The 27,579-nt window shown below is 48.3% G+C and overlaps 10 protein-coding genes across 10 annotated transcripts; 5 read left to right on the top strand and 5 right to left on the bottom strand.

The window, feature by feature from the left end:
• The first annotated feature begins 1,285 nt into the window (after window positions 1-1,285).
• On the top strand, window positions 1,286-3,209 carry CC84DRAFT_1168775 (kinase-like protein). Its single transcript, XM_018179485.1, has one exon. It carries the CDS (start codon window positions 1,384-1,386, stop codon window positions 3,157-3,159), a length of 1,776 nt encoding a protein of 591 aa, XP_018031112.1. The 5' UTR covers window positions 1,286-1,383; the 3' UTR covers window positions 3,160-3,209.
• A 261-nt stretch (window positions 3,210-3,470) lies between these two features.
• Window positions 3,471-7,768, bottom strand: CC84DRAFT_1199519 (glycoside hydrolase; the record flags this gene model as incomplete). The annotated part of the gene is made up of 6 exons (XM_018181623.1): window positions 3,471-4,600; window positions 4,655-5,230; window positions 5,335-5,530; window positions 5,561-5,707; window positions 5,804-7,305; window positions 7,432-7,768. 6 exons carry the CDS (start codon window positions 7,766-7,768, stop codon window positions 3,471-3,473), a joined length of 3,888 nt encoding a protein of 1,295 aa, XP_018031111.1.
• A 1,525-nt stretch (window positions 7,769-9,293) lies between these two features.
• Window positions 9,294-10,635, bottom strand: CC84DRAFT_1231119 (uncharacterized protein; the record flags this gene model as incomplete). The annotated part of the gene is made up of 3 exons (XM_018183716.1): window positions 10,190-10,635; window positions 9,538-10,134; window positions 9,294-9,469 (listed from the first exon to the last, which is right to left on the bottom strand). Exons 1-3 carry the CDS (start codon window positions 10,611-10,613, stop codon window positions 9,294-9,296), a joined length of 1,197 nt encoding a protein of 398 aa, XP_018031110.1. The 5' UTR covers window positions 10,614-10,635.
• Window positions 10,636-12,203: 1,568 nt separating this feature from the next.
• Window positions 12,204-13,364, top strand: CC84DRAFT_1190702 (uncharacterized protein; the record flags this gene model as incomplete). The annotated part of the gene is made up of 3 exons (XM_018181131.1): window positions 12,204-12,365; window positions 12,451-12,684; window positions 12,741-13,364. The coding sequence occupies 3 exons, from the start codon at window positions 12,204-12,206 to the stop codon at window positions 13,362-13,364; spliced, it is 1,020 nt and encodes a 339-aa protein (XP_018031109.1).
• Window positions 13,365-14,023: 659 nt separating this feature from the next.
• On the top strand, window positions 14,024-14,688 carry CC84DRAFT_1190701 (uncharacterized protein; the record flags this gene model as incomplete). The annotated part of the gene is made up of 2 exons (XM_018181130.1): window positions 14,024-14,043; window positions 14,220-14,688. The coding sequence occupies 2 exons, from the start codon at window positions 14,024-14,026 to the stop codon at window positions 14,686-14,688; spliced, it is 489 nt and encodes a 162-aa protein (XP_018031108.1).
• A 1,461-nt stretch (window positions 14,689-16,149) lies between these two features.
• CC84DRAFT_1190700 (uncharacterized protein) lies at window positions 16,150-17,148 on the top strand (the record flags this gene model as incomplete). The annotated part of the gene is made up of 3 exons (XM_018181129.1): window positions 16,150-16,207; window positions 16,334-16,395; window positions 16,444-17,148. 3 exons carry the CDS (start codon window positions 16,150-16,152, stop codon window positions 17,146-17,148), a joined length of 825 nt encoding a protein of 274 aa, XP_018031107.1.
• Window positions 17,149-19,119: 1,971 nt separating this feature from the next.
• Window positions 19,120-19,714, bottom strand: CC84DRAFT_1053855 (uncharacterized protein; the record flags this gene model as incomplete). Its single annotated transcript, XM_018173513.1, has 2 exons — window positions 19,120-19,382; window positions 19,408-19,714. Coding segments are annotated over 2 exons (570 nt in total), but the record flags the coding sequence as incomplete, so codon positions are not given.
• A 63-nt stretch (window positions 19,715-19,777) lies between these two features.
• CC84DRAFT_1180708 (uncharacterized protein) lies at window positions 19,778-20,195 on the bottom strand (the record flags this gene model as incomplete). Its single annotated transcript, XM_018180501.1, has 2 exons — window positions 19,778-19,924; window positions 19,992-20,195. The coding sequence occupies 2 exons, from the start codon at window positions 20,193-20,195 to the stop codon at window positions 19,778-19,780; spliced, it is 351 nt and encodes a 116-aa protein (XP_018031105.1).
• Window positions 20,196-20,928: 733 nt separating this feature from the next.
• On the top strand, window positions 20,929-22,907 carry CC84DRAFT_1231104 (amino acid transporter-like protein; the record flags this gene model as incomplete). The annotated part of the gene is made up of 7 exons (XM_018183715.1): window positions 20,929-21,057; window positions 21,118-21,188; window positions 21,233-21,346; window positions 21,395-21,477; window positions 21,536-21,913; window positions 21,969-21,988; window positions 22,059-22,907. 7 exons carry the CDS (start codon window positions 20,929-20,931, stop codon window positions 22,905-22,907), a joined length of 1,644 nt encoding a protein of 547 aa, XP_018031104.1.
• A 1,866-nt stretch (window positions 22,908-24,773) lies between these two features.
• On the bottom strand, window positions 24,774-27,049 carry CC84DRAFT_1155713 (uncharacterized protein). The gene is made up of 6 exons (XM_018176948.1): window positions 26,643-27,049; window positions 26,442-26,557; window positions 26,234-26,370; window positions 25,681-26,185; window positions 25,127-25,624; window positions 24,774-25,061 (listed from the first exon to the last, which is right to left on the bottom strand). Exons 1-6 carry the CDS (start codon window positions 26,943-26,945, stop codon window positions 24,968-24,970), a joined length of 1,653 nt encoding a protein of 550 aa, XP_018031103.1. The 5' UTR covers window positions 26,946-27,049; the 3' UTR covers window positions 24,774-24,967.
• Between the last annotated feature and the right edge of the window lie 530 nt (window positions 27,050-27,579).

Here is a 27,579-nt window from a genome sequence, read left to right as displayed (position 1 = left end):
ACTAGAGTGGGGGAATAATAGAAATTTACTTTAGGAACTGTAATAAGGTACTTTTAGAGCCTTTAGGACGCGTCTAATAAAGATACCTAACCTAGGTTAAGAACTTCCTACTCTCTACCCTATAAATCTACACTATACGAGATATCCTAGGGAGAACTAGACCCTATAACCTTAAGAAGACTACTTCCTACGCCTAAAGTATAGGAGTGGGTCTCTCCCTATAATAAACCACGACTCTAGAGTAAGAAAGTAAATCTAGAGGCCTAAATAGATAGGCCTACGTGAGCCTATAATATGAAGGGACTACCTCCCACCGTAGAACAACCCTTAGGAGGGTAGAGTAGGGGGGTATGTAATGGGCTACGCCCTGGAGGTCTTGTCTCGGCCCAGGACCGGCTGGGACCTCGGACCTAATGTTAGCTTTGGGGGGTAGATATATAACTTCGGTAGTAGAAGCTTAACTTCGAGTCTTCGTGAATTTATAAATATTCATTCTGGCTATCTTGGCTCCTCGAGCATCTGGCCCATAACAGGTTACTCCTGCTAAGGAGGCATTAGTGAAGGAGTAGACTAGGACTATAAAGGATAGAAAGATAGGTATATAGTCTTAGACGTTCTTTAAATAGTTTCTATTCTTTATAGTTAACTTTAAAAGCTTACTTTTATATCTAAATTAAAGCCACTTATCCTTATACAAATCATTAGTCTTCTCTTAATATTTATTACATCGTACTATCATATGGTGTAGGATATTCCCCTAACCTTATTGGTACCGCCATCCCTTACGCTCGAATCACTAAATACCCGCAAGGTCCGAACCTACGGTTAGGTACGTGGAAACCCCTTGTAACAAGAGGCTACCTAACAAGCATGGATATACTACTGGTAGTAGTATATCTTAGAGATATCGCGCGCTGGCAGCTAGTTAATAGATTATTAGATGGGTGGCCCGTCTACTAGCTGATTGGTCAAAGCATGGCGCTAGCCACCCTTAGTGAGGGCGTGCGATGAAGCGAGAAAATAGATCTACACTGGATAGGGGAGAGGACCTTTTCTCCTTATCCAACGTCTTGTACCTACACGTAGATACCGAACGCAGTAATATCAGTCTAGCCTACTACTAGGCCGTAGACATCTCTACTCGTTGCTCTCGTGACAGCTTGCCTACGTAGCTCGCTTGCCGGTTACGTTATGGGGCCGCGATTTTCCAGGATGTTCGCTTACCTCAGCGCGCAATAATAAGCTCGCCACCTGGCGAGGCGACTGTGACCCAAAGTGTGGCAGTGTGTCAGACATTCAAATCTCACTGTGGCCTCTCCCTCTAAAGCTTCTATCCCGTCTCGACGAACTGCCACAATCATTCCAATAACTCACTATCTGGCCATGATGCAGACCCGACGTGTGCATGCATTGGATCATGCGGAATTCGAAGGTGATCCCATTCAGAACTTGGGCAAGCCAATTACTCTGATAAAAAAGAAGGACAATAAACAACTTTACGCGATGCGAAGAGTCAAACGAACGGAGCCTTTCGTTTTATCTCCCGCAGCAAAGGACATTCACCACCCACTCATAGCGCATCTCGCATTCACGAACGAAATCTCTAATAACCTGTACCTTTACTCTCCTTTTATCAGCGGTGGACACCTGTTCAACCATTTGCAGAAAGCTCGGCAATTCGACGTTGACACGAGCAGAATTTATGCCGCCGAGATCATTTGCGCGTTGGAGTACCTGCATACTCTGGACGTGTGCTGTTGGCTCAAAGCTCAAAATATTATGTTTGATTCATTGGGTCACATTACACTGTGTGGCTTTGGACTTTTCCGGCAACGTGATGGCACGCATCGAGACTGGAAAAGGCCGGAGTATCCCGCCCCAGAAGTGCTTATGAACGACAAGTACAGCAAGGCCGCTGATTGGTGGACACTCGGCGTATTCCTATACGAGATGCTGACGGGCTTGCCGCCGTTCTATAGCGACGTGTTGGAAGAGATTCGCAACAACATCATCTCAAAACCGCTGCACCTGCCCGAGCCAATGCACGCAAACGCCAAGGACATTTTGGTCAGCCTTCTTCATCGGGATCCTGAACAACGATTGGGTGTCAACGGAGCCTCTGAGTTCAAACAACATACCTTTTTCCAGGATCTAGATTGGCAGGAGATAATTGAGCGAAGGACCGAACCTTCGTTTCAACCTGGCTATCGTGCGGGATCTTTTGAGCCTTATGGCGTCGATTATCCGCACATCCCTGAATTTGGGCAGCCTGAGGAACCTACCACCGCTGGGACTTTCTTGGGTTTCGATACGCATAGTCTTTCTGACTCCGGAAACAAGGCACTGAATACAGGAACAGGGGCCAGAGCGGCCATGAGCGTCGAAGAGAATCCCAACGCACCTGCAGTCACGGACGAGAACATTGAGCTCGACACAACTGAACAAATACGCGCCGCACTTGAGGTTCCATGGAAGTCCGACCGAGAAGACACAGTTGCGCACCTCCTCGAATCAAAAATAAATCTTAGCACACCCATCTCTGAGCATACGAGCGAGCGTACAACCATGCTAGCATGGGTTATTCGCCATGGAAGCCTCAAAATGCTGAGACTCATTCTCTCAAAAGCAGACGTCAAGAGTAGGGATCGTGTGAGCGTAACACTAGCACTAGGTCTAGCTACCAGGATGCGGAACATTCCAGCCACCAATATCTTGCTCAGCCATGGCACGCGCTGTGATTTCGAAGACGCAGACATTCCCGTTCTCGCCGACCTCGACGACCCCGATGGTGACACATTCCAAGATCCTTCCGATCCAAGAGATTTTACGCCAGCGCTCGTGAGTGCAGTGTTGAACCGTGATGTCGACCTTGCTCGGATGCTGCTCGCCCACGGAGCGAACCCAAACCTTGGCTACCATGGCGTTCGTTCTGGAATGCGCGGCCTAATCGCCTTCTCTTGCGGAAGGATCATCCAATTGGCGATGGAGCTGCGGTTGTTCGGAATGGCGCAATTGTTGCTTGAGTACGGTGCAGATATAGGGCTCGCGGCGCCGGTTTGGGAGGCGCGAGGGCATGATTGTGGAGTTGTTCCGAGGGCGGTGTATCAGAGAGTGACGGCGGCGCTGCGGGAAATCAGGTCGAAAAGTCTGGAAGAGTGAATGAATTGCCCCAGTGGAGTCATACAGAATACTAAGTAGTTCAAGCTAGGGTAAGATATTCCTATGTAAAACCCCAATTGCAGTGAGACCGAGCTTTCCAAACACTATAACTGTATATCACGAAGATAGTATGTGAGTGAAGGAGACCACGTCGCATCTTCGTTAGGCTGGACCCAACTGCTCTGGATGTTAGAAAGGCGGGTGGATCTGGAGCGAAGGTAGGTAGAATTTGCATTGAATCAAAATACTATTATCTAAGCTGATGATAGTGAGGGACCCCATACGCTAAATGGACGCGAATCTACAATCGCCTACTTCCTGCTCCAAATTTCTGGCTGGTAATCCTCATGCGTACTGTTATTCCCGTAGCTCATCTTAAACTCCTCCATTTCCTCTTCCCTATACACCGGCATCGCAGGTGCGTAAGCCTTCTTCTTACCAAGACCGCAAATACCGCCTGGATCACAAGAAACCTTTGGTCCACCCGCAGACACGATCGCACGCTCGACGCACCCTGCCTTGATCAAAAACGGAAGATTGAAGTACACATATGCAGCGTTAGACGAATCCGCATTATGCCAGTCCCATCCGGTTAGCGCACCGCATCCGTTTTCTTCCCTATGGAGGTCATCCTCCTTGATTAATTGAATGCCGTAGACCTCGAAGAGATAGAAGAAACCATCGTCGCAGAAGGTGCATTTTGCGGCAGGCGATGGGGGCGGAGTGGGGGGCGAAGGAGTAGACGTCGGTGTTGGCGGAGGTGTAGAGCTTGGAGGTGGATACATGGACGAGTAGAATGACGACACAGCGGATGGGTCCGCGAAACCTGATGACCAAGTGTCGTCGAACATTTCGTCGAATAGCACGGTCCCTGTGGCTGTGGCTGATGGGTCAGACGACGACTTAGAGCGATCCGGATCATTTGGGTCTCCTGGAGAGCCACCACCAGGGCCACTGCCGGGGAAGACACCGGGAGGACACCATGGACACTGTGGGTCACAAAATAGTACGCAAGGCTTGCCGCAGCCTTTGCAGCCAGGTTCGCTGCTTGGTCCAGGCGGCTTGCCGGATGTCCATTTTGGCGGTGTTGGGCCGGGATTGATGATGGGGTCTGTTGTTGTGGGAACAGTGGTTGGGTGCGGGTTCGGTATGACAGTCGTCACTCTTGGAGGGAGGACGATACCGCCTATAACGGTTGTCGAAGATCCGTGTGTATATGTTTCTGTACGTCCATGGTAGGTAATGGAGCCCCAAACGATGATGCCGCCCGAACTGGTGGTGGTCTCTGATGCGCCAATGATAGAAGTTGTCCCGCTGACGGTTGGGGTTATTGTGATCGTGAACGGCGGGGGCTGAACTGAACTGGTTAGGATGATATCACCGGTGGTCTGACCTGACTTAGGGATGATTATGGGCCAGACATCGATGGCAGTAGTAGTCACTGGACAGATTGCAATGTCAGTATGGTATCGTATGCATTGAACAAGTCACTTACCTGGAGGGATCGTAAGAACTGTCTCCCATGTTACATATATATACCATGGGTAAGTCGACGTAGATCCATCATCAAGAGTAGTACTCTTAGTTGTAAGACTAGAGTAAGTGACTTCCGTAGTCCACAGAGGGAAGATAATGACCGTCGGAGTTGCCAAAGGTTTCGGCGGCCAAATAAGCGTCACGCCTGGGCTCGCCGTAACGATCTTCGTCGCAGAAGCCCAGATATTGGGGTCCACATACATCGTGTGGCCTGAGGAGTCACCGTTCGACGCGTTCCCACCATTCTCTGATTGTAAGTCCACTGCCCAATCGGCATCGCCCAAGAAATTTAAGCCTGGGTAGAGAGCAGTTCGCGTCGCTTTGTTGTTGTCATCCATGTAAGCGACCCATTGTGTGCCGTTGAAGACAACTATATTCGAGTATGAACTTGCGTCCCAGTATTTTTTGGCGGAAGGATTTTGCTTGACGATCTCATCGATCTCGAAGTTCGAGATGTACCCCGCTGTGTCGGTGTATCGTCCTTTGTATGCACCGGAGTCCGGCCCGGTGAAGGTACACTGCTCCTGCCAACAGCCTAGTGATTGTGTAAGAAGAAGTAGTCAATTCAATGAGCAAGGGATAATGTAGAGCCGACAAGACCGACAGAAGAAAGAAGGTCACTAGAAGTGGGTGACTTACCTGCAGTACTCATTTGGAATGACCTTCCGTAGCTACTAACGCCCACGATCACCATGTTGGAAGGCACACCGGCTTTGGTGATCATAGACAATGAATTGATGGTCTCGGTGAGGTTCACGTGCGATCGCAAGCAATTGCCTAACCCTGCGTCGTAAGATGGGCAACCAGGCGTAGCGTACTTATTAGTATAATCCCACTGCCCATGCAAATCGTACGTCATATACACAATATAATCAACAACAAGACTCAAAGCTTGAATAGGGAAATACTGGAGGTACCAGTAGGAAGCAGGTGCAGTAATTGAGACGGTCTTTCCTGCAGGCATAGCCTGCTTGAGCTCGTCCAGAAGCAGGAAATAGCCGATTGACTCTTCCTAGGCCCCCGCAGGGATTCCAGGGATGTCGGGCTCGTCGGGATACTCCCAGTCCCAGTCGATTCCATCGAGCTGATAGTCGTTTAGGAATTTAACGACGTTTTTGATGAGTGTTTGTCGATTTGCTGAGGAGGTGACGGCGTCTCGAAAGATGGTGTAGGTGCTTGGATCTGTGGAAAATGTCCAGCCTCCGACTGATACAATCTTCTTGATACCCGACATGCCTCTCAAGAGCGGCAGTTGGTCCGCGACGTCGGATGAGTTCACTGACAAGTCCTTGTTTAGAGTGATGAATGAGAAGTGCACGTGTGTGTAGACTGAGGTATCGATGTTGTTGACTGGCATGCGCAGACCGGGCCGCTGCCAGTTGAACGCTTCAAAGTAGGCGATTTTGTAGCGTGCGCCAGGAGCAGTTGAAGTTACGATTTGTGTTCCACAGTTCGAGATACAGCCGTTGGAGCCGGGCGCTGCAGTTCCCGGGGCTCCAGTGCTGGAATTGGAGGGCACGCAAAAGTCACTCGTTGTTCCGCATTGGCCCCAAATGTTGCAGCATGCATTGAGCGCACACGTACTCAATGTGGTGAAGTCAGTTCCGGCTGGTGCCTTGGTAGTATTTGGCCGTTGAGGTCCACAGACAGCGTTGGGGACCGGAGCAGGCATTGGGGGATACCCAGTGCTCAAGCATATATTGTAGTCAGCGAAGAGCTTCTGGCAGCCATTCCAACCCCAGGTCTTCTTATTGAAGCTTTCTATTTGGTCGTTTGTAAGATCGTTAGCAGCTCCAATGGATGCACACGAGTCGCCCGTCCTCACGAGGTAGGTGGCGCAGTAACCATCCGCGCCAGGCTTGGGCGTGAAGTCTGGGAGAGTTCCCGAACTGCAACAAACATGCTGACCGGGCTTGAGACCTGAGCAGAGACTTGAGCTAGGATTGTACTTTGTGAAGTCTGAGGCTAAAATACCACATTCGGCAGCAAGAGAGGCGCACGTGTCCTTTTCTTGAACCTGGATTGTGCGACAATCGGCACGAGCCTCCAGAACATCGGTTGACTTTCTTAGTAATGGCGTTGTCTGGTTGCTCATTGTGACGTTGGGGGTGGATGGGTTGCTGTAGAGCGTGGGTGCATAGTAGTTGACTTCGTGCCATTTTGGGTTTCGATGTTGCATGTCCGTGACGCAAGTGCTGTTCTTCCACGACTGAAGTTGACGTTGGACCGAACCAAAGTCACTATACTTTGTGCTTATAGCCACGCCCATTGAGTATCTCGAAGTATAGTTAGTACAGAGTTGCACCAAGAGATTCTCTGCGACGCTGTCATCGCTGGTAATTTGCGCCTTGAGTGCGTCGAGTACACTGGCGAGAGGCCCTTGGTTTGCAAGTCCGGAACCCACATATATTCCAGCGACCACGTCGCCTGAGTAGGCGAACTTGACAGTCTCGTTGCACCCGAACGTTGAAGTAGTAGACAGAGCACCTAGTTGGCTTAGAGCCAAGATGGTGTCCTGAATTGAGGCCGAGGAACCACCTGAAGAGGCCAACTCTACCGAGGATGTGATCTCGACTTGGGTTACATTGTTTGCTAGACAAGATAGAGAGGCTGGTGCCAAAAGTTTCGAGAATTTAGCCGGTGCGCTTATGTCTGCTGTACATCCAGATATCTTGACTTGGGGTTTTTCGACATCCAGCTCGTTGAAAAGGGCGAAGTCCAGAAGCATGGCTTTACCGCATGCCTTGAGATGGTCCAAATCGCTAATGCCATAGTTGTACCAAGCGGTGGCGTTGCTACCCGCCTCGCGACAGCTCCGAGGACATTGAAATCTTGGCTGGTGATGCACGCGAGAGGTATAATCTCCGGCCGATATAGCAGCGCGAGCATCTGCTAAGTCGGTAGGCATACCAGGGATGTTTCTAGAGGCGGTACTGATTGTTACAGATGCCTTTATCGCGCTTGCTGCAGCCTCGGCCGCATGCTCCGCGGTGATGTTGACATTAGCAGCGACTGCCGGCGTGCTCCATGTGTTTGCTAGCGAAACAACGATAGACCATGTTCTTTTCTTCATGGTGGAAGATGAGGAGGAGATAGGAGAGATAATTGAGGGTACGTATAAGGAGCTTGGTTCAGTGGATGGAAGTCGTCTTCCTCAGGACAGTTCACCCCGCACTTCATAGAGTATGATATCGAATGTAGAGAAGGGCCACAATTCTGGGCTATGTACTCAATCTTCCATTCTATCGAAGAGCCCAAAGACATGCGCCGTAGCGAGATGTGCCATCGGTCTTTCCCGTGTGGTACCCACATCCCATAGTGAGCCCAGAACATTACTCTTTCCCTACCGGTAACACAAGAACCCTTCATGAACTGTCAGGCTCTCCTATAGGAAGACGAACTATCGATTATGTGCATGCATGTGGTAACGTGAGGCTGACTTGAAATGGAGGCATGATTCGTAGTATCGGTGATAGTCAACTTAGAATCTACTAGGGTTCGATCATACCGCTGCATGCGCTAAATTATATGGGGGCGTAAACATGCCCACTGCCCTGCATAAATCGACGGCTTTTTTTTTTTCTAAACCGTACATGGTGCACATGGACATCACCGATTAGAAAAGAGCAGTGTCCTGCAATTTACAGGGCTATCCGCACGAGCAATATGACTTGAATATGGATCATTGGCCAATGACGAACGTTTAGTAGCCGGTAAGTGCGGGTGCCGGGGGCCGGTGTAGAAATGCAGGTGTCCGATTACATGGTCATTGGCACTACGAGGTGGCTGACACACCTATACCTATTCCTAAAACGGGGTTCTCCCTTGCTTGGAAGGCATGTGAACAAGAAAACAAGAAACCATCTAGACGACGAGCACTCCACGAACAATCAATCATCACTTCAACCAAAAGTACATTATCATCTAATCTAACAAACAGGATTCCTGTATAGTTGAGGCACAGCCGCATGGCTCTTTTCCTGCACGTAAATTGCTGCAGGCATAAGGCATAGCATCGGCGAGGCCGGTGTAGAAATACAGGATTCCTGTATAGTTGAGGCACAGCTGCATGGCTCTCTTCTTGCATGGCTCTCTTCCTGCATTGCACTTTCCTCTCCCCTTACTGCTGCACGTAAATTGCTGCAGGCATTGCGGCTTTGCCCTATTACACTAGCTATAATATATGCTGCTTAGCCTTACCTTTTATAACTAGGTTAGCACTAACTATGAACGCTAAATAGATAGTTTAACTAGTTAGCTATTAATAAAACGTAGGCTAGACCTTTACTAGCACATTAAGCTAAGTTAGTATTACTGCCTATAAGGGTGATGCCGCAATCGCTAGTGACTATATTCTAAGCTTTCAAAGAAGCTTTTTAATTTTTGCGCATCGAGTTTGCGCTTGAAACTAAGCCTTTATTTTATGTTCACAGTGCGCGTCGAGCATTTCACCACCATCATAATAGGATTGCATAGTTGTGATTTACGGAACATAGATACGTTCAAGACTTCGTACTCCTACAAGACGAATGATCTGTTATTGGCTTGTAAACTTGAACCCAGCAACATGCAAATAATTGCTTCATGCTCAGGTAGATCTATTTCACGTCCGAAGCTTTCTTGGGGACACCTGCAGGAAACAAGACGGCGTCCTTGCCCTGTGGCGGATTGAGAAACATGTAAGTTGCCATAGCCATATAGAGGTACGACTCCGGGTTATCTGCATTGTTTGCTGCTTGTTGCCTGGCAGCCATGTAAATGTGGATCATGTGTCCTTTCGAAGCGAGCAATATGTTAGCTACGAACTCGATTGTGTACAGTAGCGCAAGGGACATGACTTACGGTATGGATCAGCTGTGTCGCCCACGTCCGTCAGGTGGTAGAGCTCGTGGTAAAATGTACCACTAACGGGTATGTATTTCTCAATGTTTGGTTGACCTATATTCCAGTCCCCCCCATATGGGGGATAGTAGCCCGATGAAACAGCCATAGAGAGCGAAGGGAAGGAATGTTGGCCGCCATTGGGTGGAGAGAAAGAGTTTGGGCAAAATATAACGTTTCGTGTGGCTGAAGTTATGTCTACTTGTGGGACGAGAGGGTTTCCGGCGGCGCGATCGATATATCGACTAGTTGCAGCATAGCGGTTTCCGTCCCCACAAAGGCTGTTGTATTTGTTGGTATAAAAGTCGTAGCCTTTGAATGCCTCCATATAGAAAGCTTTCATGTCGGGTGTGCTGGCTTGCGTTTGAAACACCTGTCTGAGTGTATAGTAGTCCTCTGGTTTTCCATCCGGACCGAGTTTGCTCGCTATCTCTTTGCCGTTCTTATCTTTGATGGGTTGATCCCATTGCTGAAGCGAACCGGCCATTTCAGAACAAAATATCCAGGGCTTGAAACTGGCAGCTTTCTCGAGATATTGGGTGACTCCGGCTATGCGCTCTATTTGCGACGATCAGTTACTTAGGTCAAAATACCGCGTTGGATGCGTACTCACTTCCGATTGCGGGCCACAACATCTTGGTCAAAAGATCATCCATGTCCACGTCATTTCCATCGAACTCGATGCCGAAAATGAACTCCCAAGTCTGTCTCAAACCTTTGTCGGATTTATAATTGCTGTACGCTTTCACAATTGCGTCCTGCAATGTTATGGCATCTTTCAACCACGCGTTCACAGTGTTCATCTGGGCACTGCAACCTCCAGGTGTCGACGAATCTCCGACGGTGAAAACATCAGATATCTGACCGGCGGAATTATCGGCTCCTAACCCTCCACCAATCCTAACACGACGCCAGAAGGTATTGTCGCGTGCCTGCAAGGTAGTAGCATGAGCGTCTTCGCGGTCCCCCAAAGGACAGGCGTTACTGATGTTCAGAAACCACGAAGAGAGGATGCAGAGGCTTGAAGACCACCGCATCGTGAGGATGGTAAGATCAAAGTGAGGATACGAGCTTGGTCGATGGAATAGTTCGTAGATGGTGAAATCAGACGCGCGCAGTCTCCGGACCTTTAGCTGGGAAAGGGAGGGTCCTGGATACCCGAATATTTCTTTGAAAGGTCTGCTATACCTATGGAAAGAATTCAGCTGAGTATACTTGGAGCACATAAGCTAGCAGGGGTTGTCGTGATGATGATGATCCTAGCTAGGAGTGGGTGGTGAAGGCGGGCTTGTTCAGGTGTCCAATGGCTTCTCGACGTGTGCATGCGCGGAGGAGCTTTGGGCGACGGATAGGCGGCAGCCACCAAGGGCTGGTAGGCTGGTGATAATGTTGGGGGGAACGGATTGGTCGTGGGAGCTAGCGGCTCCGAGCAAGTACGGCGAAGCCTCAAAACGGTGCTTCACCCCGATCGTGCACATGATATTGAATATGCTGGCGGTAATTCCGGAATGGGTTTATGCTTCAGCTTCTAGATGTCTCGATTGTGGATGGAAGCATTGAAGTGGCGTGCATTAAAGCAGAGTCGGCTGATTCCTGGGGCAATTTAGAGCTTACAGTCTCGATGTTTGTGCTAGAGCGGGGCACTCAGTTACATCGCTTGTAGCTTCGTTACGTCGGCTCGTTTCAAGTGACTATTTGATTGAATCCTTTAAGCAGGGTTGATGGAGCCCAACTTTAGGTGTAGATGGAAATATCTTTCCGCCACGCATTCTTGTAACATTGCGCAGGTATCCAAGATTTATCTGGTCACTCACTAGATCTTTCCGAAGCTCCAGACACCACATGCACTTATCGGGTAGCAACCGAGTGAGAGGTTGACTGGCCATTCGACAGAATCTACAAATTGTCTGAAGCCTTGCACAGTCTACTAAACGCGCAAGGATACACTAAGCTGACAGCAAGGCTGATTTGGTTGTAGGGATGATGTGTCGCTTTCTGCTAGTTCGGCGCTCGTGCATTTCGGATGGCACCAAATGAGCAAGGGTGGACAAAGCAGACATTCGAAAGCGATTTCATTGATGCAAATGAGGCTGGCAGGCTTAGTGGAAGTGCCGAAAGCGGAACTGGTGGTTTCCCCTCATCTGCAGGGGAACTGCAGGGGAACTGCATGCGAACCGGAACCGGGCCACAGCAACAAGGATACGAGGAGGCGAGCTTACTGGGTATGCAATATTCACGCTGTCAGCAGCCCAGGCTTACCCGAACTTAGTACGATACGGAGGCGACGTAGTATAAGAACCATAAAGTCCAATCAAGAACAATATAGCTACGCCGCCTTTTGCTAAGGATCAAATTCGTTTTCCCAAGCGGGTTGGGAGTCAATATGTAACCCGTAAGCCTCGAAGAGCTTTCAATCCTAGGGTACGGGAGATGCTGTTGCAGGACTAATGCGCCGCGACGCGAGCATATTACGTGCAGCCTAGAGTTTGTGCCGACTCAGTTGGAAATGGGAACCCAGCCTCGGCTACCTCTGGGATTTCACGATTCATGGCTGCATGCATATAATAGATTTGACTTCTTCTTTCTGATAAAACGTCTTAGGTGTCAAACAGCACCGAGATACTGCGATGAAGATGTTCAGGTCCATCGCCTCTGCGCTTGCGCTTATCCTCCCGGTCGCTCAAGCCTACCTGGTAGGTCCGCCAGGAACACCTGCGCCTGGAGCAACCTCGAGCTGTAGCGGATGGGCTCAATCATCATGGCATGACTTGTTCAATCATCGAGCGCTTGTTTGGCATGACAGAGGCCCAGTTGAAACAATGGGCAAGTGTACCCTTATCCTGATAGTCTTAGGCTGACTCTAGTGTAATCTAGAATCCAAGCATTAGTCTACTAGGAGATGGATGCAATCTTATACAAGGTCTGTATTACTGTGTACAAGTGGATTTCGTTTCCATATCCGTTTCACCTTTTCCTACGCCTACGCCGCCGCCAACATCTACGCTCATCACACTTGTGACTACCACTTCTTCCAAAACCGGCAATGGCATTGCGACGCCAACGCCAACTCAGACTGGCATGATAAGTAGTTGTAACAAGTTCTACAAGGTACCTTCGAAACCACCCTGTAGTCAAGTACGTCACGATTGCTAATCCTGTTCCAGGTGCTCAGTGGGGACGGATGCTACAACATCGCCACTGCCAACGGCATCACTCTCGAAAACTTTTACGCATGGAATCCCGCTGTGGGGAGCATCTGCGGGTCACTCTGGCCAGACTACTACGTCTGTGTTGGGATCATAGGCTCATCGTCTAGCACTAAGAGCGTCATTCCGACCACCACTAGCCCAGGGAACGGTATCACGACACCAACCCCCGTTCAATACGGCATCACAAATTCATGCACGAAATTCTATTTCGTAAAAAGCGACGACAACTGTTACAACATAGCTCAGGCAGAAGGCGTTGCATTAAATGACTTTTACTCTTGGAACCCTGCAGTGGGCAGCAGTTGTGGCACCCTCCAGCCAGACTATTATGTCTGCATCGCTGGCCCTAAGACGGCGACTCCCACCCCGACTCCTACGAAAGGCAGTACACCTACACCTGTGCAGAGTGGTATATCGAAAACGTGCAAGAAGTATTATCTTGTGAAGAGTGGTGATGGATGTTACAATATTGCTCAAGCGGCAGGCATTACGTTGGATAACTTTTACGCTTGGAACCCTGCTGTTGGGAACGCTTGTGGCTCGCTCTGGCCGGACTATTATGTTTGTATTGGACAGTGATGTAAGGGCGATGAGATAGTAAGGTTAGAATCCATTTCCTGCGAAGAACTTCCCCAGGAGATGTATTCGGCGCCTTCAAGGCTTGCGCAAAGCAGGGTTGACGGTCGTACACCGCAGCAGGCTGGTCAGGAAGGTGCAGAGTACTTCCGCGTTGGATTCGATCTAGTCGACGCTTATGCTGGTTCTGTGCTATTAAGCACTACTGTGCTCTTCCTACATCTGGTTTACTACATAGGTTATCATTCAGTCATCTATTACTTGATAGCAGACATTGGCAGACATTGGTGAGGGTAAGAAGGTTGGTCTTGTTCTTACATCTCGTGTCGGTCTACCTCACTCTTCATGACCTGTTCGGCCCGGCGTCACCGCAGTACTGTATTTAGTCCCACCCATTAATCTGTAAACATTGATGGCTGGGCTGGGTTAGCATAAGTAGTCCATTTTGATCGTCTTATTCTAAGACAATTAAGCACCACTACAAAGCAATCGTTCGAGAATAGCGTGTCTATCCATCCTGTAGTGGAGTACGAATCAATTCTTCTATAAATACAGGCTTCGCTACGTACAAGGTCATACAGGCCAGTACTAAAACCCTTCAACATATCCAATCTCTTCAGTAAACTACTGCATTACCCCTCTGGTCGAGACTATCCGCCATCATGAAGCCTACCATTCTTTTGTCAACAACCATGATTGTTCTTGCGACTTCCAAGCCGCTCACGAGCCCCGGACCAATTCCCAGCGACTTTTAGGTACACTTAGATCTGAAGCAATGTCTCGCCAATGCCGGCACCTTCTCCCAGCCGAGGTATGTCCTCATCTAGATCTATTAAATCACACTGCTAACGCATACAGACTTGGCGCCCATAAGGACACAGCGAAGGCTGTCATCGATGGTTACAATGCCTGGAATATCGACAGGATTCTGGCGTATCGGAGACCTGGTTTCCAGCACCAAGTCCTCGCGTCCTCCATGGGTCGCACGGCGAAGAGTAACGACGAGAACCGCGCATATCTCACCACCATCATGCCTCTATATTCAAATTTTACGTTAAGTGCGTTCCGGACCAGAATTACAGGGTTATGGTTAAAGCGCCCGCAGGTGACAGTCCTGGAGGAGATATATGACGCAGAGACGCACACGTGTATCATACATGCTTCAAGCAAGGCGGAGACGGAGATCGGGCAATATGGAAACGAGTACGCTCTCATATTGACATTCACAGAGGACGGCAAGCACGTCACCAGGTTTGAGGAGTTTGTCGACTCAGCTTACTCTGAGCGGTTTGTTGCAGCGCTAGCCAAAGCAACATCATCTCAGTAGCAGAGTCGTGGTTTTACGAGTTTTCGGACGACCCTTTCAAGATATCCTGTCCATATTTGCCCTTCAGGCGCCTGCTTGCTGCCCATTTCTGTCAAGTTGCACGTTATACTAGCCCAGGCGATTGTTCCTAGTGATATGGACTTGGGGTCGGCGTCTTGCAACAGTGGGGAAGTACAAGGAGCGGTTGATCAGATATGGACCCATGGGACTATTCGTAGAGAGATACTCTACAGAGAAATCGATGGAGTTACTGTGGATGTACTTCATTCACTCAATCGAAGTCTCGCTAGAAGAAACACATCTACTAGAGCTTCGCACTACACCACTAACAGGCTCGAAGGTAGAACAATATTGCTGTGCTTTCTATGCATCGTCTTCAGTGACAATTAATGCTTGCTAACTATCCAGCGTGTTCAGGCGGACATGGCGTGTTAGCACAACCGTGATACTCAATTATGTAACTTAGTGACATGCTACCTAAAATTTCATGTCATGGGGTGCCATAGGCTTCCCATGCGCGATTTTCAAGCTTCCTCTTCGGTACCAGCACGACTCATGTCAATGGCAACGTTAGATTCGGTATCTAAGACTATGGCGTTCTCAGAACCCATTATTTAGGGCCATCTACAGTATGCTCCAATTGCTGTGGGTGGCTTTGCCCTATGGTACTAGGTATTCACACCTCTCTTCCGCTGCTCATTCAGTCGAAACGCTTTTCCTTTCAGCATCGTCTCCGTTTTGGAAAGATTCATCAGCTTCGAGTGGCTGCTTTAGCGGTACCACTAAGGCTCGATATGTTCGTGTCCAGTAGTCTGGTCAGCTCCGAATTGAGTATGGCAATCAGCCCATCAATTTCCTCCGTTCACTAGCATCCATGCAGCTTCTTTGTACGGGGATGCAGGATCGTACGTGACGGGTCAAATACTTCCTCGCAGAGAGTGCTGACAGTTGGCGTCCCTATCCGGAACCTCACATAGCACATTACATCTGATGGTGATTAGCTCTTGCGATAGTATAGCGTGGAGTGACATTGAAGGAGCAACGATGTTCATGCGCGGCTTGCCAGGCCTGAAACTCGGTTAGTGGCATCCAATATGATTTTTTCCAGCTGAGCGTGCTGCCAGATGTCGCTTCGATGCTCCTTGCAAGGTAGACCAGAGGCTAGAGAGAGCAGTAAAGGCGGTCAGCGTTATCCCCATTCACATCTGCTTCCCTGTTCCTTTACGCTCAACACCGCCTTTGGTCAAACATAGCGCGACCCATCGCCCATCAAGATGATCTGTTGCACCATCCCTCGCATCTTGCACAATTTCAGCGGAGATTTTTGCTGGAAATGAATCATGGTCTATAAAGACATGACTAGATGCCCGAGATTCGTTTCCTTTCACATTCAATCATTCTCCGCATGCGCCGCTGAAATTTCACTATCAAATTCCTTCTAGCGATAGATGTAAAAAAAATATGCGGATGTTCCTAGGTATCTTCATCGGAATCTCACACGGATTTCTAAAACATCAACGTAAGCTGCCAACACCTTGTCCGGATCAAAGCCTCACCGGGCCAATCTAGTTCCTCTTCCTGGCACTCCAAGCCCGAACTGTGGCCACGAAGAACTCTGGAGGTTTCAAAACGACTTCTGGTCAAGGTTCCTATACCCAGCCAATCGAGGAGGCACGATCTATAAACTCGACCATATTCTCAGCCAATGTATGCCCTACAATGTATCCTCATGACTGATTTACTGATGTGCTATAGTTCCAAGGCCGTGTCTCCGATAGCCGTACATTCGACGGCGCTAGACTCAACACCGAGTACATATTCGGCGTTTTCACTCCTTCGTCAACCTTTAGCTTGTTTGGGCAGCCCACATCCTACGAAATCCTTCATTTCACCGCCAATCAAAATATCGCAAGCTCGACAACGCGAGTGGACTTTTCGATTGCAAGCTTTCATAATACATCCGTACCCGTACTAATTGATATCTGGATGACGTGGGATGAGGAAAAGCGGATCAATCAGTATGATGTAATGTTTCGCTGGTGGGGCTTCTTGTTAGACGAGCTTCTGAAGAGCATACACGAAGACAAGGAAGTTGCAGAGCGCCTAGTCCTGCAGGAGCTAGTTACATCCATCTGCGACACGCACACGACACATTGCACCAGATCCAACGTCCAGTACCCCTCACGGGACGCTTGCATGTCATTCCTGCTCGGCGAAGTCCGCCTCGGCCACTCTTGGGAATTCGGCATGAACACGGTGATGTGCAGGGGCTTGCATCATGTCATGCTCAAGTTCCGGCCAGATGTGCATTGCAGTCACATCGGAAAGACTGGAGGAGGCATGTGTGAAGATGACCAGACGTATGTAGGTAAGGTCACGGAGAGCTACTTCACGAATCCGCCGTGGATCCCAGGGGACGTACCGAGGATTGATGGGCAAAGATTTTGCATGAAGACATAGACGTACCATGTAAGATTATATGAGCATTACTGGTAGCGTTGCCAAAATTTTGCGGTGGCTGTTCAATAGGTTTTCCTGACGGATGACTACCTTTTCTGAATCCATGATCAAAGACCATTTAGCAGATGATTTGATGAGGATGCGGGAGCTCAAAGCGCGACGATTGATATATAGGACACCTTGCTAGCTAAGGAAACTTATGTAGTATATACAACACAACGCGCACGGCGAGCGCCGCATAATGCGAACGCTAAAATTACTCCAAAGAGGTGATAATAAGTTTGGAAAGCCTGATGATTGACGAAACCGAGCCAGCTCTCTGTAGACACTTCCCCGGTGACCCTGCCTAAACTAACCTATAGTTGGTTATTGCCCACAAAAAATGACGTAAACCTCATCATCTGAATGAGAGGATCGTGCTCCGTCGAGCTTTGGATTACGCTGCGTTCCATACCGCATCAGCCATAAGTATGGCTATTGCCTGTCGCACAAGTAGAGACCTATCGCAAGATAGTTACGCCTGCGCAATGATGCATAGGTCATCCGGAGGACACGGCATGTTGTCCGCATGTCAGATTCGAGCACTGTTTGGGCCCACTGAGATGGGGTTCTGAGGAACAAGATGGATTGATGATGATGTTGTCTTCTGCTGTTGACGCGCAGGCTTGAGGCCTATTTTAGAGCATGGGGGCCGATAACGTGCCCTTGTTCGGCAACTAGGGGCCAATATGACACCACATATGCCGACTGGACACGGTGTAGCAATGTAAGCAACGTAAGGGTTGCTGCGACAGTGACGCAATTCCGATTCTGTATGGCATCTAGTCTGAACTTATGCTCACGCTCACCCAGGTCTGGCGTAGCAATGTTCATTATTACTATGCTGATGCCTATACATTACTGGTGCCAGATTACACTGTGATGCTTAGGTCTCTTGTCAGATTAAGCTGTCAGAAACTCATGGTTAAAAGGAACGTTAGTAAAGAGGACAATCAACAACTTACACCCATCATTAAGATACTAATCAACGTGACGACCTCATCATCATTCTATCTAACAACTACCAATATTATATATTTTCTCTGAGTTGTTATATCCTAGAATATAATACGTGTTACCATATGCCGAACCTTGCTAGGTTACACTGGCGCTCCGAAGCAGTTACTGTCGCAGTTTAATCTACGTTACTATCGATCGTATTCGGACCGAGTGCGCATGGACTCCTGAGGATCGCGACAATCGTTATAATTCAGCTACTGAATCAGGAAACTCTGAATAAGTCAACTCCCCTACGATCGCCTCACTATGGCTATATAGTTCAGTTAGAATCACAGTAATACAACTTTAGTGAACCTTTAATATTTCCATTGCACGATGCCTACGGTCCTAAAACCGTCACAGTTACTCTATAAGGGAATCCCTATTGCGGAGAGATCTCCTAAGCGCACTACCACGATGTCTACCAGGTGCATAGCTCTAGCACTTTCTTCGCGCGATATCTTTACCACTTGCTCGTGGGCGGACTCCGAAAATCTGTGAAGTGCAATCCTGCGAAACGAATGAAGAGTAGAAGCATCCATTTTGCGCTGTTTAACCAGGTTTTGTTTGCGATTTCGCGATGTGGTTCACAGCTTTATCCTAATGGTTGGTCACGCCTGCCTAGTCGTTTATGTTAGAATGCTAATGCAAAGTACACAGGAAGGGTGCATTGGTACCTTATGGCCGTGTCTCGGAGCTGACAAGATATGTTGTCGTCTGTTGAATAATCTTTGCCCTGCTCGAGTGACTTCTCTCCTCCCATTCCTCACCATTTGCCCCACTGGTAACCTGCACCCTGTAGAACTGTTCTGGAATTCGCTGGCTTACTGTGCCTGGGTCACTGTCTTTATTCAATTTCCAATCCTTGTTGCGATCCAGAAAAAGCCCCTTTTTCAGGCTTCTGCGCTCTTTTGATTGCCCCGAGCCTATTGAATTTATGTTATAATAGTCTCTCGTTGCTCTGCCGTACCGTCGTCGTATGTCATCATTCCCTATCATTCCAGAATTGATGCTTTGGAGGAACGGTTTGAGGTAGGGTCCGCATGCTGTGACTATACTAAGAGTCTGTATGATCTGGACAGCGAGGGCGAACGTCCAAGAGAGGAAGGGATCTTCAGATCGGGTATACATAACCACTAATTGCGTAATTATCGCCGCGATGATGCTAATAAAATTAGACAATCTCATAGAAAGTACTGGGGGAAACTTGCAGTAAGCGACTCATGTAAAATCCAATTGTGATGAACTTTCGCTTTTGGTCGATCCGTAGCCCCAAAATAATGAAACTTGGAAAAAAAGCAAGTATTAAGTCTAGTAACGTGTTGATCACTTCTACGACAGTATAGAATCTTATCCGGTGGATGCATACGTTCCCAACAAATTTCCATGTGTGCGGAACGTTGCATTGGAAGCCGAAGCCAAATACTGAAGTCAGCATACAAGCACTGACTACCCACATGAGAACACCAGATATAAGGCGATGAGTGCGGTCGGGTGTCAGCGCGAAGAGGAAGGCGATGATCGATAGCTTTGTGAAAAATTGACTGAGCACGAACATAATCATGAAGGCGAAGATTGCCTAGGTGTCCCTTTAGCAACAGTAAACTACCAGGAGGTGATACGAGTGACTTGCCTTTTGCTGTGCGTCGAGTTGCTCCACTGTCTCCTTGCCCGTGAGACAGCCCAAGCCATTCTTCACACCTATGGACATAGCGACCGTTTCCCCAATAGATATGAACTGTTGGTATAGTTACTCTCCCGTAGATCAGTTTGGATATATAATTCTGTGACCTAGAAATACTTACGGTCGCAATGACTATCGCAATGTCGTCAAATCCTACGGTGCGTGAAATGGCCTGTCTCGTGCCCAAACGCGTGAACACAGTTAAAACGATGACCGTGATTCCAAACCATCCTACAACATTCAATAACGACGTGTAATCGTTTTCGACGACCCATGGATGTGAGGGAGTAAATAGAACTGGCGAAGCTGTAGGCTCTAAGGACATTGTTGAGAAAAGCGAAGGGAACACACGGGACTGAGCTAATTCTTAAGAGAAACTACAGCCAATTTGGGAATGAACTACGTCTCCAACAATTAAAATAGATCAGGTGTCTTGTTGTCTTTATGGATTAGAATACCTTAAAATTCCCAGAAGGGTAAGCTCAGGCATACTGAGCCGCCGTATCACTCTATGGAGTGATAGAGTGGGGGGTATTACCCCTTGGGGAACACAAGCCAGCTGAGCGCTCACCGGCCTTGTGATAGATGTAAGGGATATCTCTATCCTTTTCTAGTCGCATGAATTTCAACGTCAGTCTTTACAGCTGGCATGAGATATCAATCTGCAAAGATTTGGAATGCTCACACGCGCTAGTGCCTCTCCCACCACGCTGATGTTACGTTAGCCCCGATAACATGGCATGGCTTATTTTTGAGTTCTTGTGCATTGTTGCAGCTAGGTTGCCTCTTTTGAGGAGACTAGTTCTAGAACACTACTTTGTGCCACATTCCTTGAAGGGCGGTGTAGCCCCAAGGTCACCTGCTACTTACCGAGGCATACAGTCGGCCTGTCCCACAAGTGACTACTGATTTTATATCACATCAGGATATATTTGTGACGCTTGCATGTTTGTACTTGGGACTCCTATTTCCTCTTTCATATATCACAGCTGAGCTCAAACCTTGCAAGACCCTTCACATTCTTCTCACGGTCTCGTATTTCTACTGTAGTCTAGACCATGCGTAGCGAAGATATGCAGCTCGATACAATGACAAATGTTGGTGGAGAGGCGATGGTGGAGGTCCCTCTACATCACGATCGTGATAACGCCGAGCTCACAAGACTGGGAAAGAAGCCAGTGTTGAAGGTTCGCCCATCTCTTCTTCTCCCCTATCATGGTCAATTATACTGCTAAAGTAGTCTTTAGCGAAACTTCGGATTTGTTTCTATGTTGGCATTTTCTTGCACAGTAATGGTAACGTGGGAAGGCGTTTTGCTGTAAGTGTGTCAAAATACCAGAGACACATACTGAATCCTCGAAGATCATTCGCCATCAGCTTCACGGATGGCGGTTTCTCTGGAAGCGTTTATGAGTACATCTTTGTCTGGATTGGGACACTTGCAGCGTTTTCATCGATGGGAGAGCTGGCGTCAATGTGGGTAGTTACGTCCATGAGCAGCTTGGGGTGTTGACCGTATGACAGGGCACCTACCGCAGGTGGACAATATCACTGGACTTCGATGCTGGCACCGAAATTCTGTCGAAAAATTTTCAGCTACTTCATAGGTACAAGCGTTTACTTTCCGGGTGGTGTGAAGCAAGCATCGATAACTGACCATACTAGGCTGGCATACTATGCTTGGATGGCATGCCATAGTTGCATCCGGATGTTCTGTCTGCGCCTATCTCGTTCGTGGCCTGATGATTCTAAGCAATTCTTCATACCGTCTGAACGCATGGGAACTCCTATTCCTCTACTGGGCAATCTTAGTTCTTGCACTGTCGGTCAACACTCTCATCAGCCGTCAACTTCCCAATATTGAAAGTTTCATTTTGATTCATCACATGTTCGGATTCTTTGCCATTTTGATTCCATTAGTATACTTTGCGCCGCATGGAGACGCAAAGGCGATATTCACGTCTTTCAACAACGGAGGAGCATGGCCGAACGACGGTACTTCATTCTTGATTGGCTGTCTGGGTCCCGCCTATAGTCTTCTAGGTAAGGCTGGATTACTCAGTACGATAAGGATCTGCAACTGCTAACATTATTGAAGGGGCTGACAGTGCTGCGCACGTATGACAACTTCCCCGTTTGCCTGCTGGAGAGGCAAACCACTGCCATCATCATTTGCTAACTAGATTAGATGTCTGAGGAGATCCGAAACGCTGCAGTCAACGTCCCGCGGGCAATGGTGTTCAGTATCCTCCTGAACGGTACCCTGGGTTTCGGCATGCTAATCTCAGCGCTGTTCTGCGTCGGCAATACGGACCTAGTGCTCCATTCTGCCACTCATATTTCCTTCATGGAAATCTTCCGACAAGCCGTTGGAAGCCTCTCCGGTGCCCTAACAATGGCTTCTCTAGTTACTATACTCATCATCTGCGCGAACATTAGTTTTGTCGCAACAGCGTCGCGCATGACCTGGGCTTTTTCTCGAGACCGTGGCACGCCTGGCTGGCAAATTCTGAGAAGGGTTGAACCACGTACCACACTGCCTCTCATGTCCATTGCTGTAACCATGATAATCGCGACAATCTTCTCCTTAATCGGTCTGGGCTCTACCACTGCATTTAGCGGACTCGGCATGAGTTGCCTATACACCTCATACTTTATCGGCAACACATTTCTTTTATGGCGGCGGCTCACCGGTTCCATCAAGCCCTATTCAATCAGAGATAAAATTCTTGCCAACACCCCCGAGGCTGATTACCTCACATGGGGTCCGTGGAAAATTACTGAGCCGTTTGGTACCATAATCAACGCATTCGGGTGCGCATATCTTTTCGTCGTCATGATCTTCAGCTTCTGGCCCACGAAAAACCATCCTCGGCTGGACAATATGAATTATAGTAGTCTAGTGTACGGTGCCTTTACTGTTATCATCGTTTTCTATTACTTCTTGTGGGGGAAGAGGACTTATACTGGGCCTGTCGTAGAGATTCATCGTGCGGAAGCGAGATGTCACTCTCGGATATATCGGCCGCGCCTGTAGCTTCTAGTGGACCCAGTATTCATTGGCAGTAGTATGTTCAAGCTTCGGAAAATAGGGGCGTTGAAGCAACAGCATCGTGGGCTACTTGCCCAGAGTCACTGATGAAGAGAAAGAGAGGCTGAGGTTAAATTATTATTAGATACGTGGTATGCGACGCACAGTCGACGTGAATGATGTAATTAAGGCGGTCAACATCCCCATGTCTACGCAAGGTGTACTTATTAACACCACAAAACGGTGTTAACCGTGACAAGCAAGTGCAGATAGCTAGACGTCTCACCATTCTCTACTTTTGCATACATAACTAATATCTACGTTCCTTATAGCCATATATCTTACTTTACGTATAAACTTCGCGCCTAGCAATGGACATTAATATAATTAATATCATTACTATTAAAAATAATATAAATTTCTACCCAAATAGAGATGTGTGCAACGTATACTACGTCCCTACTAAGGACTCATCCTTGTATAGGAGTTAGGAAATAGGTTCGAAATAGATTCTATATATTATTAGAACTCTTTTTTCCATACTATAACTATAGTAATACAATATCTTATGTTTTTTAATTCTATTATCCAAGAAAAAGATTGGAATAGCCACACTAGAAATAGGTATAGTAGCACAATCGGAATGTTACAAGGGGTTTCCACATACCTAGCCGTAGGTTCGGACCTTGCGGGTATTCAGTGATTCGAGCGTGAGGGATAACGGTACCAAAGAATATTGTGTGAGTATCCTATATTCGTATGGGAATACGATATAACAAATATTAAGAGAAGACTAATGATTTGTGATGGGCTACGCCCTGGAGGTCTTGTCTCGGCCCAGGACCGGCTGGGACCTCGGACCCGATGTTAGCTTCGGGGGGCAGATATATAACTTTGGTAGCAGAAGCTTGACTTCGACTCTTCGTGAATTCATAAATATTCATTCTGGCTATCTTGGCTCCTCGAGCATCTAGCCCATAATATGATTTGTATAAGGATGAGTGGCTTTAATTTAGATATAAAAGTAAGCTTTTGAAGCTAACTACGAAGAATAGGAAATGTTCAGAGAATGTCCTCGACTAAATACCAGTCGTCCCATCCTTCACTATCTTCCGATCCTTCGTCAAGATCCCGCCAAGTCCTCGAGGTCTCGTTTTATGCCGGGTCTCGTCACGTGATCCTGAGGTCCCGCCAAGTCCTCGCTTCTGCCGGGTGTCATCACGTGGTGTCGGTGTTTGCTCGTTCTGAGCGGCGTTGCTGCCGTTGGCTCTTGTTTCTCATCATCAGCCAAATCTAACGTTGCGCCATCTTCTGCCGATTCCCTGTCGTGCTTCTTTGTGATCGTAACACGGAAGGAGGAAAAGGAATCATGAGCAAAGGTGACTCGCAAATTCTTGATAACCATTCCAGAGTAGGTCAAATGTACAATGCGTCGCTATATATCTTGAGCATGAAGATCCCCAAGGTGGTTCCAAAGAAACTTACTACATAACGCCCACGACATTCCCTCGCTACATCCCCGCGCACCACTACGGAACCATCGGAACCGCACACTTGCCTCCGATTTGTCGAGTAGGATGTAGGGCAGGTGTTCCCGCATACCTTTACTCCATCGCAAGGTATATAATCTGTTGGAGGGAGCTTGGCAAGCAGTTCAGGGTGATCTATAGTATTATCACTGGAGTGTGGGAGAGAGCTCCCACGCTCCATATATATAGAGATATTGCCAGGTCTAAGCGCAGAACTAGCCATATACGTACAGGAAGCTCCCCGAGCATACAAGGGAGCTCCGCAGAGGGGCTGCCCAATGGCGTTTCACGTCACATAATCTCATTCAATTGGGGTCATCGTTTCAACGTGTCGTGGCATGATAATCGTGCAGTTGGTCAAATGTGTCGCCTACAACACCCTATCTATTCGGAGCCCACTGGAGCAGACGGTCAACCCATCCGGTTCATCATGATTATCTGAAATCCCTATGATACAGGATCAACTATGCGCTCTGTGTAAGTTACACATATACACCTCCGCAAAGATACGATAGGTCGATTTCGATTGCTGGATGATTACTGGAGTCTGTTCTGGTCCCTCGCCCTACGCGACTTCGCCTTGCCCCTTCGCCGTCCGAGGCGTTTCAAAGCACGCCACAATCTTTGCCGCCTACGTCCTGTTAGTACAGTGTATATTTTTAAATGTCACCAGTCTGGATGCGGACGCCTACTCACATCAAAATCAAAATCATCACCGAAGTGACGGGTATGCAAAGCCACCAGAAGTACGCGTCGCTGTTCTTTAACGTAGGGAATTCCTCGAAGTTCATGCCAAAGTAGCCAGCCAAGAAGGTCATAGGCAGGAACAGGATGGTGACAAAAGTCAGCTGCTTCATGCTCTCATTCTGATATGCGCCCATCGTGTTAAAAATCAACGAGATCATGCGGTCCGCGGAGCGGCGCATTCGCTCCAAAGACTCCAGCACCATGATGCAGTGGTCTTCAACATCGCTGAAGTAGGTATGGGCCAGCGTGGTGATGGTGATAGATCCTGTGGAGGGGTCCTTCGGTGCGAAAGGAGGTGGAGAATTAGCAATGGGAGACGAGGAGTCTCGGGATGATCCGGTTGTCTGAATGAGTGCATTGGAGTTGTGTTGTCGCAAGGCGTTGACTAGGCCCGAAATTGGAGCGATCTGCGATCGGAGGAGTGAGAGCTCTGAGGTGAGAATGTAGCTGCGCGGCACATCAGTGACCACTCGACAATGGGGCTGTTGTTAAGGACGACTAACAGGGCTTTTGAATGGGAAATATGCGGTTCCATCAAGACTTCCAGCTCCAGCTCTGCGATACTTTCTTCGTATGCGGTCGCAATAGGAATAGTGAGGTCGACAATACCGTCAATGATAGCATGCATGACCATACTAGCGTCGCCACTCCTTCGCAATACCGTCTCAGATGACTGCAGGCGTTTCAGGATTGGTTCCTCAATCACATCAGCGGAATGTTCGAAGAACGAGACAACTGTGTTGTCGCTCTGGAGAAAGATCGATACTTGCTCGACAGAGACCATCAAGCCTTTCGGAGCGAGGGTAGCATGAGTCTCCATGTACTTCGTTCTCTCGTCGTCCATATCGTGTCGAAAGGCTTGCAGTGTTTTCACAGAGCCCTGGTACTCAGTGGGAACCTGTCTTTCTCGAGAGGCGGGACCGCGGTTCTTAGTATCTTCCGGGCGGAGTGATGATGATCCACTAGCATCCTCGGACTTCCGAATAAGTCGTTGTAACGTCAACAGAACTATGCTTGATTAGCGCGCTATCTATTATGGACAGATTGAGTTCCTACCAAAAACATGTTCTGGAAACCAGTCTGCTTTTGTACGGTTTCTGGTATGCAAAAGATCTTCGATTGCGAGGCTGTGTAGTTTCTGCTTCTCTCCAATCATGCGCACTACATCCCAGCTTAGACCATTCACAGAATACCTGTTGATGGAAGCATATAGTCAGCGTGGATCCCACGCGTCACAGGAGTGACACTGAAAGAAAGGTCTTACCAGCGACACATAACCCAGTGTTCACGAGGCTTTGCGAGAAATTCTGCCAGAGTCGAGTTCGTGAGCTCGTACCTCTCGATGCGATCGGACGAAAAATCCACGATCGTTATCTGTGACTAGCATAACTTCAGTGAGATGTTATTTCACACAGGCGATGAAACGCCAAGTTGTGAGGGGGGTGCAAAAAGGGCATGTACAAACCTCGACTTTTTTCTGCCTCCATTCCGGCCATGCATCTTCATTCTGGATATTGATCCCGGGTTCACTTCCTGCCTCAGGCTCACGTGAAGCTTCAAGGCTGAAAGATCTTGGGTATTGCTTATGTGTCTTCAGACCCGCAAGACTCTGCAGTTCAGAAGCCCTACTACGAGCGAAAAATCGTCGAAATGAGGGTGCGCAGCTCTGAACGATCGGAAACGCGAGCGCATTGGACGGGATTTTGCAGGGATTCCAAGTCGATGCCACGGAACGCGCCACACGCCACGAACACGGTGATAGAATCATCACAAGTTATTGCGACATAGCTAGCATCATTGATATAGATGTTGTTGGAGCCGAACACGCGACCGGCGATGGGTTGCTTGATGCCAGGCGGCGTGCTTTCCGTCCCCGGTGGCTGGCGATGCCGATCGATCGATCCCGCACGTGCGCACCAGTGGGGAAAAGCGTCCGAGCTTCAAACCTTAATTCACTCTTGGTTCACATAAGTCCACCAACGCGCCTCTGGTTCACGATGTTATCGAAACTCAGTTTTTGCTAAAGAGGGTTTGAACCCACTAGTTACCAATCCTACATCAGTGACGATGCACATAGAGATAGATAGTCTAGCACGCACTTCTCGTCTTAATTCATGTAGCGCCTAGGTTAGATTCCTATTTTTATTCGAAGCAATAAAAGACGTTCCCATTGCTTAAGATACTAAAGCCTCGGGCTCACAAAAGACCACAGTCTAAGAGTATTTAGGTCGCTATGCTTGAAGATAGATGGGTAGAAAAGAGATGTCTTCGGTATTGTGAACAAACATTAGTTGGCTACTTTGTCGGATCTGTCCCGCCACGTTCCAAGAAACGACCAATTCAGGTTAGTTGAGCTCCAAGCGGAAATCAGATACTATTATCCTGCTCTGTGCGATGACTGC

The sequence above is a fragment of the Paraphaeosphaeria sporulosa genome, assembly GCF_001642045.1.
Source record: "Paraphaeosphaeria sporulosa strain AP3s5-JAC2a unplaced genomic scaffold CC84scaffold_12, whole genome shotgun sequence".
NCBI classification, from domain to species: Eukaryota; Fungi; Ascomycota; class Dothideomycetes; order Pleosporales; family Didymosphaeriaceae; genus Paraphaeosphaeria; species Paraphaeosphaeria sporulosa.
Note: the sequence above shows the minus strand (reverse complement) of the source record. Positions and strands in the feature narration are given on the sequence as shown.